The sequence below is a fragment of the Vulpes vulpes genome, chromosome 15 (assembly GCF_048418805.1).
Source record: "Vulpes vulpes isolate BD-2025 chromosome 15, VulVul3, whole genome shotgun sequence".
Classification (NCBI taxonomy): domain Eukaryota; kingdom Metazoa; phylum Chordata; class Mammalia; order Carnivora; family Canidae; genus Vulpes; species Vulpes vulpes.
This window is the reverse complement of record NC_132794.1, coordinates 109,693,322-109,704,656: the sequence shown is the minus strand read 5'-3', so window position 1 is coordinate 109,704,656 and position 11,335 is coordinate 109,693,322. Positions and strand designations below refer to the sequence as shown.

The following is an 11,335-nucleotide window of genomic DNA, read 5'->3' as shown; positions in this document are numbered from 1 at the left end:
CACATTCTCTTTTTGGTAGCTTACTTCCTAGATGGGGCATATGGCAACCCTTATGGGGGCAGCGTTGACTCAGATGCCAGTGGGGCATGAGACACAACAAGGCAAGGATGGGATCTGGACCCTGCTTAATCTTCACCATCAGAGGAGGGCAAGTAACACCATAACCCTACTACCTTGAGATGGTTCTGGGGAGAACTATCTTTTCTCCCATTTTTTTTTTTCTTTTTTTGTGTGTTCAGATGTCACAAAGACTGACAGGAAGGAGCATTCCAAATACAGGAAGGTTGCCCATCCCCTGTCTCCTGCCTTGTCTAGTTGTAGTGGGACCAGCAGAATCATGGTTGGGTTTTCCTGGCGCCATCTTCCTGCCAGACTAATACAGGGAGTTGTTATTTAGAGATAAGGGAAACCACAGTTAACACCCTCCCTCCATAATCTGATGGAGTATCAGAACTGCAAAGTCACTTCTGTGTTAGTCTATGGAAAATTAAGCGGATCTCCTGCCTTACTCTTCAGGGAAGCCATTAAGCCGAGTGGACTCAGCCACAAGCTCAGGAAGCTACAAGCTTCCGGCTTCATGGGAAGAGAGCAGATTTCATGAGCATGGACCTAGTAGTGCCTCCGCTGTGACAGAGGGACAACAAAATACCCACTCAACTTCGCAGCAGAGAGCCAAGGAAAAGAGGGTCATTCAAAGCTAGAAAGGAAGGAGTTGATTTAAAATAAAAACATTTGAAGGCAAATCCGTAGAGACAGAAAGGAGATTTGAAGATGAGTAGCTGCCATGGGATTGATTGTAAATGGGCAAAAGAGATCTTTTTAGGGTGATGGAAGTGTTCCAAACTGAATTGTAGAGACAGTTGCACAACTCGGTAAAGTTACTACAAATCATTGAATTCTATGCCTAAAACAGGTGAATTTCATGGAAGGTAAAGTTTACTTGAGAAACTTATTTTTTAAAAAAATTAAACTGTTGGGATGCCTGCCTGGCTCAGTCAGTAGAACATGTGACTCTTGATTTTAGGGTCATGAGTTCAAGCCCTGCATTGGTGTAGAGCTTACGTAAAAAAAATAAACTGTTGCATATGCCTCCTCCTTCAAAGGACGTTGTGAGGCATGTCTCTCCTGTAGGAAAAGTGCCACCTCTTCAGTGTGACCTAACAGCCTCTCCTGATCTTTGCTGCCTCTTTTTCTAGCCCTTGACTCATCATCACGTCCCCACGCTCCCTCTGCTCTTGCAAACCCAGAGTACTTTCAGTTCCCTGGACTCACCAGGCTCTCCCACTCTCTCCCCTTCTCTGTCTCCTCTGTGTGGAAATCCCTCCTGTTCACCTGACTTATTCTTCATGAGTTAGTACAGATGTCACTTCCTCTATAAAGTGGTCAAATCAAGCCCCATCCTCAAGGTGGGAAGGGGAGAGACTCCTCACCCTTGGAGGGCTGGGCAACATGGACCTCATCCAAGCTTTCCTTCCTGGTACTCATCTTTCTCTTGGGAATGGGTTCTCATAACTGCTGTGACCCCAGTGTCCTGGCCTCAGAGGCACTATCCACTCTCCCTGTCCCTGTCCTTCCTCTCAGGACAAACGTGAGTGTATGGCCAAGACTAGACTGGAGCAGTTGAAACCTGGGCTCAACATTCAGGGAAGTAGACACAATTCATAAGGAGCATGGAACCCCAAGATTCAGCTCACCTCTGGCTGTGACCTACCCCAGTGGCTCTCAGTCTGGTTCTTGGTTCTTGACTTTGCTGTTAGCCTCCTCCATGTAGTGGAAGCCACCTTCTCCTCACTACCAGGGCACCTGCAAGAAGGGTTAACCCTTCTAAGAGCTAAGATGCAAGAGAGTGAGACCCAGAGAGTGGCAATAATTTCCTCTCCTGTTAAAGCCCTTCACAAGATCCCAAGAGATTGGCCTCTCCCTTATGCCTTCGGGAAGACCCCTCCACCTCCTGCCCATAGTGGCAGGGCCTGACCTAAGTGCTTCAACCAGTCAACGGGAGCAGAAACCAGCCCTAGAGGGAATGCTCTCAGGAGCTGAGGGTTGTTTTTGCTCATTCCTTCACCCCCTCCCTTTCCTCTCTGGCCAACAGAAGTAGATCTTGCCACCTCTGGCCCAGAGTTTCTGGTTCACTGTATAATAGCATTTTAGCTAAGTTTTGTTTTTTTTTTTCATTCCACAAATATTTATTGAGTGCCTTCTATGTGTCAGGGACCATGCTGGAAACTTGGAAAATAGCAATCATTAAGTAAAGTTCTCAGGCTCTTGGAGCTAACATCCTAATGGGAGAGGTGAGACCCTAATAATATAACTACAGGTGGGTTTGCAAAGAGCCCAGCAGAAATTCTGGTGGAGAAAACTAAAAGACTGACATAGGCAGAAACACCATCACCCTGGTGTAGATTCTCATGTTTGATTAAATCACCCCACTGGGACGTGAACTTCCCCAGATAATAATCTGTTGCCCCTCAGACAGGAAAAGAATCAGCAGCCCTGTTTCTGACACCTCCACGTGTCCAAAACATTTCCCAGATGTCTAAATGAGACACAGGCCTCCCCTTACCCTTAGGCTCCGTATTCTGGGTGGACCCCACAAAGAGGGCCACGCTGACCCTGTGCCTGAGTAACTGTTAGAGCTCTGCTTGAGCCATCACCTCCCCAATCCTTATTCCAGAAGAAGGAACCTGGAGAAGCTGGAAGCTGGATTTGAGAATCAGGGTGGGCTACAGCTGTGTGAGTCCTGGCTGCAAGCCTGCTGGGCTGACCTCCCTGGCAGCAGTGTACAGGTTGTACACCCTCTGATTCCTCACACGCACCAGCCAGCTGCCTTTTGCACTTTTGCTTGTGAATCCCTTGGGGAACTTGTTGAACTCTGCAGATTGGGATCCAGCAAGCCTGGAGCAGGGCCTGAAATTCTGCATTTCCAACATGCTCCCAGGCGATACCACTGCTGCCGGTCCATGAACCTCACTTGGAGTAGCACCCCCAATGTTGCGTGGCCCCACACTGAGTCACAACTTGGTTTCTCTTGTACCAACAGCATTGGCATCACCTGGGAACTTGTTGGAAGTGCAGATTTTTAAGTCCCCACCCAAGATCTACCAAATAAGACTTTGCATTTTAAGGCAATATCCAGGAGATTAATTTGCACCTAAAATTTGGAGAAGCACTGGTCTAGAAGACCTTGCCAGGGCTCTGAGATCAGAGCCTAGAACGAATGGTTTTGTAGAGGAAACTGGGTTTAAAGCACACAGCTTCTCATATAAGGACTGTATTCTATGCAAAATTTAAAAAGGGCACCATTCCCATGAAAGAGGGGACTATCTATATAGAAAATCTGAATGCTGGAGGGGGGGAGGCGATGGCTGATGGGTCTTCAGGGAGACCTCTTGCAATGGGCTGCAAGATCCACGTGAGGGAGCCAGAGCCCAGGCAGTGAGTGCAGGGGTGGATGTGGGGAGGAGGATCCTCCTCCAGGTTTTTAATGTGTGATTTGCGACCTTGCGCAGCATGCACACGTGCACACACTTCTTGCTAGCCATATACAATTAAGCTGGAAAATACACTTTAAAAAAGTTGAGAAATAATTAAGCACTGTAGCTGAAAAACTGCGAGTAGAAAGTGATGTTTCAAAAGAAGAAAACCCCAAGGTCTTAGAGGCTAAACGATATAATTATAAATATACATGTAGTATAATCTAGGACAGTAGTGTTTCTACCTAGGGTAGGAAATAATTTCTTTAAAAAGACATGGGAAGCATTAACCAATCATGGAAAAATTGCTAAGTTGGTTTGCGGCTGGCATAAGAAACACCTTTAGGAAAGGAGAAGACCGAGAGAACAATAAGTAGGAGCCGGTGTTTGCCATCTGTTGAACCTGTGAAGGGCTCCCATCAAGAATACAGGAAGTGCCACATACCAACAAGAAAACAAAAGCTTGTTAGAATAAATGGACAGACAACTAGAACAGACATCTTACAAAGGGAAATCTCAATGGCCAAGAGAAAAAGCGTTCAAACTTGTTTATACTCAGAAAAATGCAAATTAAAGCCACCGCGAGATACCACAACATACCCATCAGCATTGACAAGGGGGAATTACTGGTGGGGTGGTGAACTGGTAGAAACTTTGGAATAGAGCTGAGGATTCTGCAGGAAATTGAAGCTACCCATACCCTCAAACTCAGCACTTCCGCGCCTGGATTTGCACCCATCAGAAGAGCACACACCTAACCCAAGACATGTGCAAGACATGTACAAGAGTTCCCCCTAAATCCGAAGCAGCAGAAGATGGATTAATAAATCATAACATAGTCATGCTAAACAACAAGAGAAATGAGCCAAAGTCAAGCATATCAGTAAGAGTCTGAAAAACATAATGTTGAGGGAAAAAAAGCAGACGCAAGGGAATGCATACTATACGCATCTATTACTACAACGTTCCAAAGTGGGATATAAGAAACCTTTTGTTAAAAGACTAAAAGAAAAAAAAATTAAACTAATCTTTTAAAATCTACTAAATATATAAGGTTTGGTGGTTAATTTTATGTGTCAACTTGGCTGGGCCATGGTGCCCAGTTATATTTTGGTCCAATGAATAATTCTGGACATTTCTGTGGGGATATTTCTGGATGAGATTAACATTTGGTCAGTGGACTTTGGATGAAGTAAACGGCCCTTCATAATATGGGTGGGCCTCATCCAATCAGTTGAAGGCCTGAACAGAAGAAAGACTGACATATCCCAAGCAAGAGGAAATTCCAGCGGTAGGCCTGACCTACAACATGGCTCTTCCCCGAATATCCAGCCTGCCAGCCCACCCCACAGAGTTAGGACTTTCCAGCCTCCATAATCAGGTAAGCCAATTCCTTAAAGTCTCTTCTCTCTCTCTCTCTCTCTTTCTCTCTGTCTCTCTCTCTCTGAACAACCCTAATACAGTAGGTAAAAATAGATGAAATGAATCTAAAAGGTAAATGCTACAAGGCAGAGATATAAAAGGAACATGAAAGTAACAGAGGATTACAACAACAGCCTGTGCAAGAGGAAATATGGAAAACAAGCCAGCCCATGAGATTGAGGACTGTGAATAAAAATGACCACAAAACCAGCTAATAGCAATAAAACCTGATGTAAAAATGATTAGAGAGAAATGTCTTTTAAAAAAAATCTTGGGAATGGCAATGAGAGAGGGAGAGAAGAAAGTGAGCTCAAAGCCGGTATCAAGATCTGTTGCCACGGTGACACCTTCCCAGGCAGAGTAGTAGGGTGCCCTCTTTCTCATCCCCTTTCCCTGATGTCTGGAGAAGCTGGATCCTAACCATGGCACCCTTTCCTGCCCATACATTCTGGGATGGGACCATAGTTCCTCCATCTAAATATCTGGAGGCGACCAGGCTGCTGGTAGACGGCCAGACCCAGAGTATCTCCTATCAGCCCACAGCCCAGAGTAACCAGTGCTGATGTTGCTGTGTATTTCCTGCTGGTCTTTTTCTTCTCTTACATATTTGTCTATATACGGCATCCAGATCATCCTCTATAGAAGTTCTGCATTCTGCCTTTTTAAAATATTGCATTACACTACATTATTGGAAATTTGTCAAAGATATGCTTTTTGATAGGTACATCATATCCCATCATAGATCGTTCACTGGTTGTTTCACAAATATTTGTTGAATGCATGTAATGTGCCAGGTGTTGTGTGGCTTGTGCGAGGTCACTCTCCATTAGCAGCTAGTGTGGAACAGATGGCCGAGTCACTGAACACAGAGCAGAAGGCATTTTCTTTACTGCTAAGATGTGTTCCTCATAGATTCCTGGGTTTGGAGCTGTTCCAGGTAACTGAACTTGCCCGTGTGAGTGGGGGAAGTGCTGTGCTGGAGATGGCTCACATGGGTATGAGCCCTGGACCACATCGTAAGCATCCCCACTGTGAAATTCCTGGTGGAGTCAAAGGCAAGCTTTAGGATCAATACTTGTCGGAGACAACATGGCAGTCCTCTTCCGTGAGTTGCTGTTTCATTTTCAACTTTTTCAAAGTGTAATATGTTCATCATGGTTCTAAATTCCAAGACAGAATCATGTTTGCAATGAAAAGTCTCATTTCCGCCACTTCCTCATCTGCCAGGTGCCTACCTCCAGCAACCATTTTTATTAGTTTTTTGGTGTGTATTGTTCTGGATTTTCTTTATGGAAATACAAATGTATATGCTTATTGGTTCCTTTCCAACTTTTTTTTTAAATTTTATTTATTTATGATAGTCATACAGAGAGAAAGAGAGAGGCAGAGACACAGGCAGAGAGAGAAGCAGGCTCCATGCGCCGGGAGCCTGATGTGGGATTCGATCCCGGGTCTCCAGGATCGCGCCCTGGGCCAAAGGCAGGCGCCAAACCGCTGCGCCACCCAGGGATCCCTCCTTTCCAACTTTAAAATGTAGTCTATGACTTATATCCTTTTGCATCTTGCTTTTTGCATAAATTTAACCATATTTCTTGGAGATATTTCCATATAAATAAAGATCCCCCTTCCTTGATCCTTAGCACTCCAGCATAGTATTCCATTGCATGGTTGGCCATAACTCTCTATCCAATCCCTATTAATGGACATTTGAGTTTGTCATTAAGTTTATCATCCCAAACAGTCTGTGTGTTGACTAACTTTGTGCATATTTTATTTTACACACATAACTTCTGGGTCAAGGGTAAATGCATTTGTAAGGTTTGGTATATATTGTCAAACTACTTTTTGTAGGGGTTGTGCCAGTGTACATTACCACCAAGAACACTCTTCACCCCACCTTTGGCCAGAGACCCAGGATGATTGCTTATTGAATTAGCAAGTCAAACATCTGCTCTCCGCTGGGCCCTGTGCTAAACCACAGCAACACAAGAACAAGATGCTGCTGGTATTTCCTTTTGAGCAGAGTGAGAGACAGACTTACTGGACGACCAAGTCAATTTGTGACGAAGCTCTATAGCATGACACCAAGACTATGAAAACACAAAGGGGTGATTTATTCTGGAAGGAAATCTTCAGGGGGAGGCACAGGTGATCCAGGCCCTGAAAGATGAGCAAGTTGCCAAGGGATGGAGAGCTACCTGACCCATGGGGACAGCACGAACAGCAGCCGAGAAACTGGCTCCCAGGGCCATGGATAGAGTAGCTTGATGGAGCTTGAGGTACTAAGATTGCAGAGGCAAGTAAAGACCAGAGAGAGACTGAGCTTTCATCCTGAAGGGACTGAGCAGTCTCTGTGGGCTTGCAGGTGGCAGCGACGTGGTCAGACCGTTTCCCCCAGCCACCTGCTCTGCCCACTGTATTCCCCTGGACTTCAGTACTCCCAGGAATATGGTGGTGGGTGTCCCATTTCATCCCAGGGCATCATGTGATGCCTAAACTCTGACCTCACAATAGCCTCCAAGTAAGCCAGTTATGATGCAAGAAAAGTTTGCGACTGTCCTTTGGGTTCCCATAAACGTGTCCTGGAAAGCAACTCAAGGCCTTGACACCTCCCTTCCTAGCCGACTTCTGGAGTATGATCAGAGAATGGGAGAATGGCTGTCAGAAGATGGGAAAACAGAAAGCCCAAGAAAGGAAGGTTGCAGATGGAATATGGAGGAAGGATGGATCGCCAGTCAGGATATATAACACGAGCGACTCCTTCTGGGAGAAAGACTCCCTGTGCTGTCAACGGAATCTGTGTTCTGCTTCACCACTGGAGTGAGTGTAGCCTGTGCTTCTGGTTCTTTCCTTCCCACCCCTCCCAGAACAAGCCAAGGGGAGGAGCCCACCCCAGTCACAGTGGTCCTAGCCTGACTAATGCAGAGTCCCCTGAGGTTTCCCACCCCGAAACTAAGAGTAGGAAGGCCCTTTCTGGAGTCTTACTCTACCTGCCTCTCTGCCTTTCAGGATATGGACCAAATTCTACAAATCAGATCCACACATTGCCCTCGGGAAATACTCCCCCTTGGAAAAAGAGATCCTAGTAAGTGTCCTAAAGCATACTCACAGGGAGGCCCCCCTTGAAGTTGGGCAGTAGGTTGGGGGGTGGAGCCGGAGGTTCAAAACCCACCAGCCATGGAGATACAAGTCTCCCAGTGGCCTCAAGTTGGGTGAGTCCGTTCGAGGCTCCCACACTTGCATAGCAAATACTCCCTTGCTTCAAAGTCTTAATCAGGTATAAAACTGGGAGTGCTGACAAGGGACAGGAGCTGCCATTTCTGGAGCCCTTCCCTTATGCTAGTCGCTTTCATAAGTACTCTCTTCTGGAGGCCTCGCCATCGCCCCGTAAGTCGGCGCAATTCTTTCAAGTTCACTGTAGGTAAGGAGAGACAGGATTTGAACCCCAGTCTGTCTGACCCCAAAGCTCCACCTCATTTCCCCCAGCACAGGAGGTCAAACACTCAGCCACAGGGGGAGAGGGGCCATGAGGCAGTTCTTTCTGTGGACGGCCCCTCTGTTCCTGTCCCGTTGAGATTTTAGCAGTCCCCTTCATGTTGTCAGCGTCTGGGTGGTGTTCACACGGTAGCAGCAAGAAAACTTCTGACTTACAAGCAAGAGGAAGAATGGAAAATGCTCAAGGAGCTCCAATCACTGTCTTCCAACTACAAGCGGGCGATGGAATATAGAACACAGCATTCCCCTCCCTGTGCCACCTGTAGGCCCCTAGAGAAAATATGGACAGCAAAGGTGATCGTGCCCTCAGAGGAGTTCAGAATGCCACAACGTGAGAAGCTCACCATCATGAAGCACATAGAACGGATGCAGCTTGCTCGGGCCCTAAGAAATAAGCAGCTCTTGCCCTACATCGAGAGGTTTCGGGGCTCTTCATTTCTCCCTAGAGGGGGCCTGTGCCCAATGGCAAAAGACAAGACCGGGGAAGACGAGGACGATGAGGCTGATTTCTATGATGACGCCAAGCAAGAGGAGAGAGGCAAGGCAGAGAAAAGACAAGAGATGAACATGAAAGTAATTTTCAAGTCAGAAGAGCCAAAAAAGTGTTTCATACAACATCCAAACGATCGGAAACCGTTCTTCCCCACAAAGAAAGCAGAACGGTCCATCACTGGCTTAACCAACCGGAATCTTCTCCACTTGGCTGAATTCCCTGGTGACCTAATGCTAATGAATCAGGATTTTATATCACGGGGGGTCTTCCCCACCGAGGTGACAAAGGCCAGCCTCCTGGGGGAAGAGAGCGTCCGGAAAGAGTACATGCCTAAAGCTGCCTCTCACCAGTATTAAAATCTCACTTATTCCCATGGCAACCAAGCGTCCTGGTTCTTGTTCCTCCTGCAGCTCTGCTCTGCCCCCCGGATCTCCAGGGCTCCTCAAGATGAGACCTAACAGCGGGGGCTTCCTGATTTCAGGCGTCTCTTGGCTCTTGGCTCTCTTGGCTCTCAGCCGCCACCCTCACCCTCAGCCCAGGCCTTCCCAGGATGCAGGTCCCCCCTTTACACCCACTGCCACGGGGCCTGTGTCACTCATCCCTGCCTGCTGTCAAACAAATCACCCTTAAATTTACTGGCTTAAAATAACAGTCATTAATTTAGCTTGTGATTCTGTGGCTTAGCAGTTTAGGTTGGGTTCAGTTGGGTTCCTCATGGGTCTGCAGTCACCTGCAGGTCAGTTAGATGACTCTCCTGGGAGTTGACAAACTATCAGCAAGGTCCATGGGAGTGACTGAGCCATGTGTTTCCTTCCCGCAGCAGGCTAGCCAAGGCTCGTTCACGGGGCCACAGGATTCGAGAGAATAAGTGGATGTTTGCAAGGCCCACGGAGCCAAGACTCAGAAGTAGCACACCACCACTTTGTCACATTGTGTGGGCCAAAGCAAGATCGGAGGCCAGTCCAGATGCAGGGGTGGGCATATGGGCCTCAGCTCTGGATAGGAAGGGTTGCAAAACCCTGCTGCAAAGGGCATGAATACGGGGAAGCGGGTGCGATTGGGACCCTGGTTGCAATTATTCCTGAGCTGGGACCAGTCTGTAGCCCAGATGGGTGAGAGAATGCTTCTCACGGAGAAGGCTGCCCCAGCCTAAAGGCTGAAAGTCGGTTCCAAGCTTCCCACGTCTTACTGAGGTATGCAGCCTCTACCTCGGAAGGTAGAGCCCAGCGGTTCCTGGCCTTGTCTCTCTGCTGCCCTGCTCGTCAGTCTAGCCAGGTGACCTACACCTTCCCAAGAAGCCAATGCAGGCACAGGGCATGCACAGCTGTCATGTGCATGGTTCCTTTGGGTGTGTCTGGAGGTGAGTCTAGGGTCTCTGAGGGCAGCTATTGCTGCTCCCATTAAGGCCTGCCTTGGCCCCAAGGTTGCAGATCCAGCAGACAGCACATTTGGCATTTGAGAAGTAGAATGTATCCATTTCTTACCTGCATCTGAAGCACAGAATGATCCCTTAATTAACTGCACTCTGTCCTTGGCAATCTGGCCACAGTTGGAATGACACAGAACTTGTCCACGCAGCCCAAGGCTTCCCAGCACAAAGCCAGCTTTCTTTCTGGCTCCCTCCTCTAGGGTAGGAGGTGAGGGTGGGATTCTTATGTCTGCTCCCTCAAGAACCACAGCTGCTGTCCTAGCACAGGTCGGAGCCAGGGGCAGGAGACTCCTCCCTCTCTCATTTTCCAAGAGAACTCCATTGGCCACCAGGGCAAGTACCAAGTTGGTAGCCGCTGTGGCTGGAATTCCAGGGTGTTGGGAGCCATGCTAGGGAGGTGCACACACAAGTTGTGTCTTTTCATGATGTCAGCTGTATTCACTCATAAAGCAATATTCCAAACTCAATGACATTTCTCTATGCTTTGAACTTGGCTTCCTACATGTCACGTAAAATGAATATAAGTCATACATCAGGCCATAAGCAACAGGGTAGGAGGTTAAGGCGGCCATGAGCGTGCCCTGGGCATGCGGACTTGGTCTGGTTCGGGGGAGCTCCTGGCATTCCCTGCTTATCATGTTCAAGCAGTGGAGATCTCCATGTTCAGAGATCAGTCAGGTAGAGTCTTTGGGGGCAGTTGCCCTTTCTGATGTGGTCAGAAGTAGGGGAGTCAGTATCTGGAGAGTCTGACAGTTGGCTGCAAAAGTCCGCCCTGTTAAAAGTTTCATCCTAATATGGTTTCACTCATACAAGGAATATAAGAAATAGTGAAAAGGACTATAAGGGAAAGGAGGGGAACTGAGTGGGAAAAATTAGAGAGGGAGACAAACCATAAGAGACTCCTAATTCTGGGAAACAAAGGGTTATTGCAGAAGGGGAGGTGGGCGGGGAGGGGTTGGGGTAACTGGGTGACGGGCACTGAGGAGGCCACTTGATGGGATGAGCACTGGGTGTTATACTATA

At 47.5% G+C, this 11,335-nt stretch overlaps 1 protein-coding gene across 1 annotated transcript; it reads left to right on the top strand.

Moving 5' to 3' along the window:
- Nucleotides 1-7,530: 7,530 nt before the first annotated feature.
- C15H10orf120 (chromosome 15 C10orf120 homolog) lies at nucleotides 7,531-9,239 on the top strand. The gene is made up of 3 exons (XM_026010756.2): nucleotides 7,531-7,715; nucleotides 7,905-7,980; nucleotides 8,499-9,239. The coding sequence occupies exons 1-3, from the start codon at nucleotides 7,531-7,533 to the stop codon at nucleotides 9,237-9,239; spliced, it is 1,002 nt and encodes a 333-aa protein (XP_025866541.2).
- The last annotated feature ends 2,096 nt before the right edge of the window (nucleotides 9,240-11,335 follow it).

Bases quoted from the DNA above. Each gene is read 5' to 3' on its own strand.
- C15H10orf120 (XM_026010756.2), top strand. From the start codon at position 7,531: ATGATCAGAGAATGGGAGAATGGCTGTCAGAAGATGGGAAAACAGAAA. The intron at 7,716-7,904 runs GTGAGTGTAGCC...TCTGCCTTTCAG, and splicing joins TGTTCTGCTTCACCACTGGA to GATATGGACCAAATTCTACA. The intron at 7,981-8,498 runs GTAAGTGTCCTA...TCATGTTGTCAG, and splicing joins CCTTGGAAAAAGAGATCCTA to CGTCTGGGTGGTGTTCACAC.